The 998-nt window shown below is 37.8% G+C and overlaps 1 protein-coding gene across 1 annotated transcript in view; it reads left to right on the plus strand.

Moving 5' to 3' along the window:
• Positions 1 to 408: 408 nt before the first annotated feature.
• LOC107090127 (NIPA-like protein 2) overlaps positions 409 to 998 on the plus strand; it is a 59,798-nt gene continuing 59,208 nt past the window's right edge. Inside the window, exon 1 of the mRNA XM_015383328.1 lies at positions 409 to 625. Within this exon, the coding sequence (XP_015238814.1) occupies positions 539 to 625 (87 nt within the window). The 5' untranslated portion in view covers positions 409 to 538. The remainder of the gene's footprint in view (positions 626 to 998) is intronic.

The raw sequence follows: 998 nt of genomic DNA on the forward strand, positions 1-998 counted from the left end.
CAAAAGATTTCATTGGTAGCCTAATTATATAATCTCTAACAAGTAACCTGACATCTAAAAAAAAATATTTCACACAGTGTGCTTTTATTTTAGCTCATTGCTTAGTCTGGAAGTAAAGTCCGCACCTGTTGCTGCGCTCTTCAAGTAAAAGTTATTACTGTCGGTTTATCTCAAAAGTACCTTGTTGGAGGACAGCTTCTGAAATCTGTCAGAACTTTTTTTTTTATAAATTTTTTTTGTCTTATTTCCCCATAAGCTTCCTCTTCGACTGTGCAAAAAATTAAAAATCTACGTAATCACCAAGAAGTCAAAATTTCATCATCTTTAATGGTTCGAGTGCGGGATTTCCAATTTCCGAGGGATGCTTGAACTCATCACAAACATCCAGCTGACATCAGCGGTGAACTTTTCCTCAGGAGTTTCTACTGGAGCGACGCTGGCCGTGGGATGCTTGGGGATAATTTAGGAAGATAAATATGTGAATGGAGCGGCAGCTGTGGCGGAGGAACATTCCCTTTTTACACGATAAATAAAAGAAATGGCGAATTCTAGTGCTTTTAATGAGAGCGCTCCTTTGATTTCCGCAGAAGCTTTCCGAGCGGAGATGATGGAGAATCCGCTCCAGGTGAGTTCAACTTTCAGCAAAGTTCCTGGAATAGACCTGAGATGATGCAGGATGAATGATGTGGCGTTATAACTGATCAGGAATGAATGCATGCATCTTATTACTGTCCGTTTGCTTTAAGACAAATTCTAATGTTGACCTAAGGCACAGCTTATTCTCTGTTAGGGCCTGTTTGGAGATCAGTTAACACACAGAACAAAAATAGAATTTAAAACCTGTACAGGCAAAATATTTATTATATCCACCTCTAAAAATACATTATTGTTTCCCTGTTCCTAATTATAGGAACAGACAAATTAATTATTGTATTAATAAGAATATATATATAGAGATATATCCATCCATTATCCAGGCGCGCTGGAAGCTGTTTCAA

The sequence above is a fragment of the Cyprinodon variegatus genome, unplaced genomic scaffold (assembly GCF_000732505.1).
Source record: "Cyprinodon variegatus isolate N-32 unplaced genomic scaffold, C_variegatus-1.0 Scaffold282, whole genome shotgun sequence".
NCBI classification, from domain to species: Eukaryota; Metazoa; Chordata; class Actinopteri; order Cyprinodontiformes; family Cyprinodontidae; genus Cyprinodon; species Cyprinodon variegatus.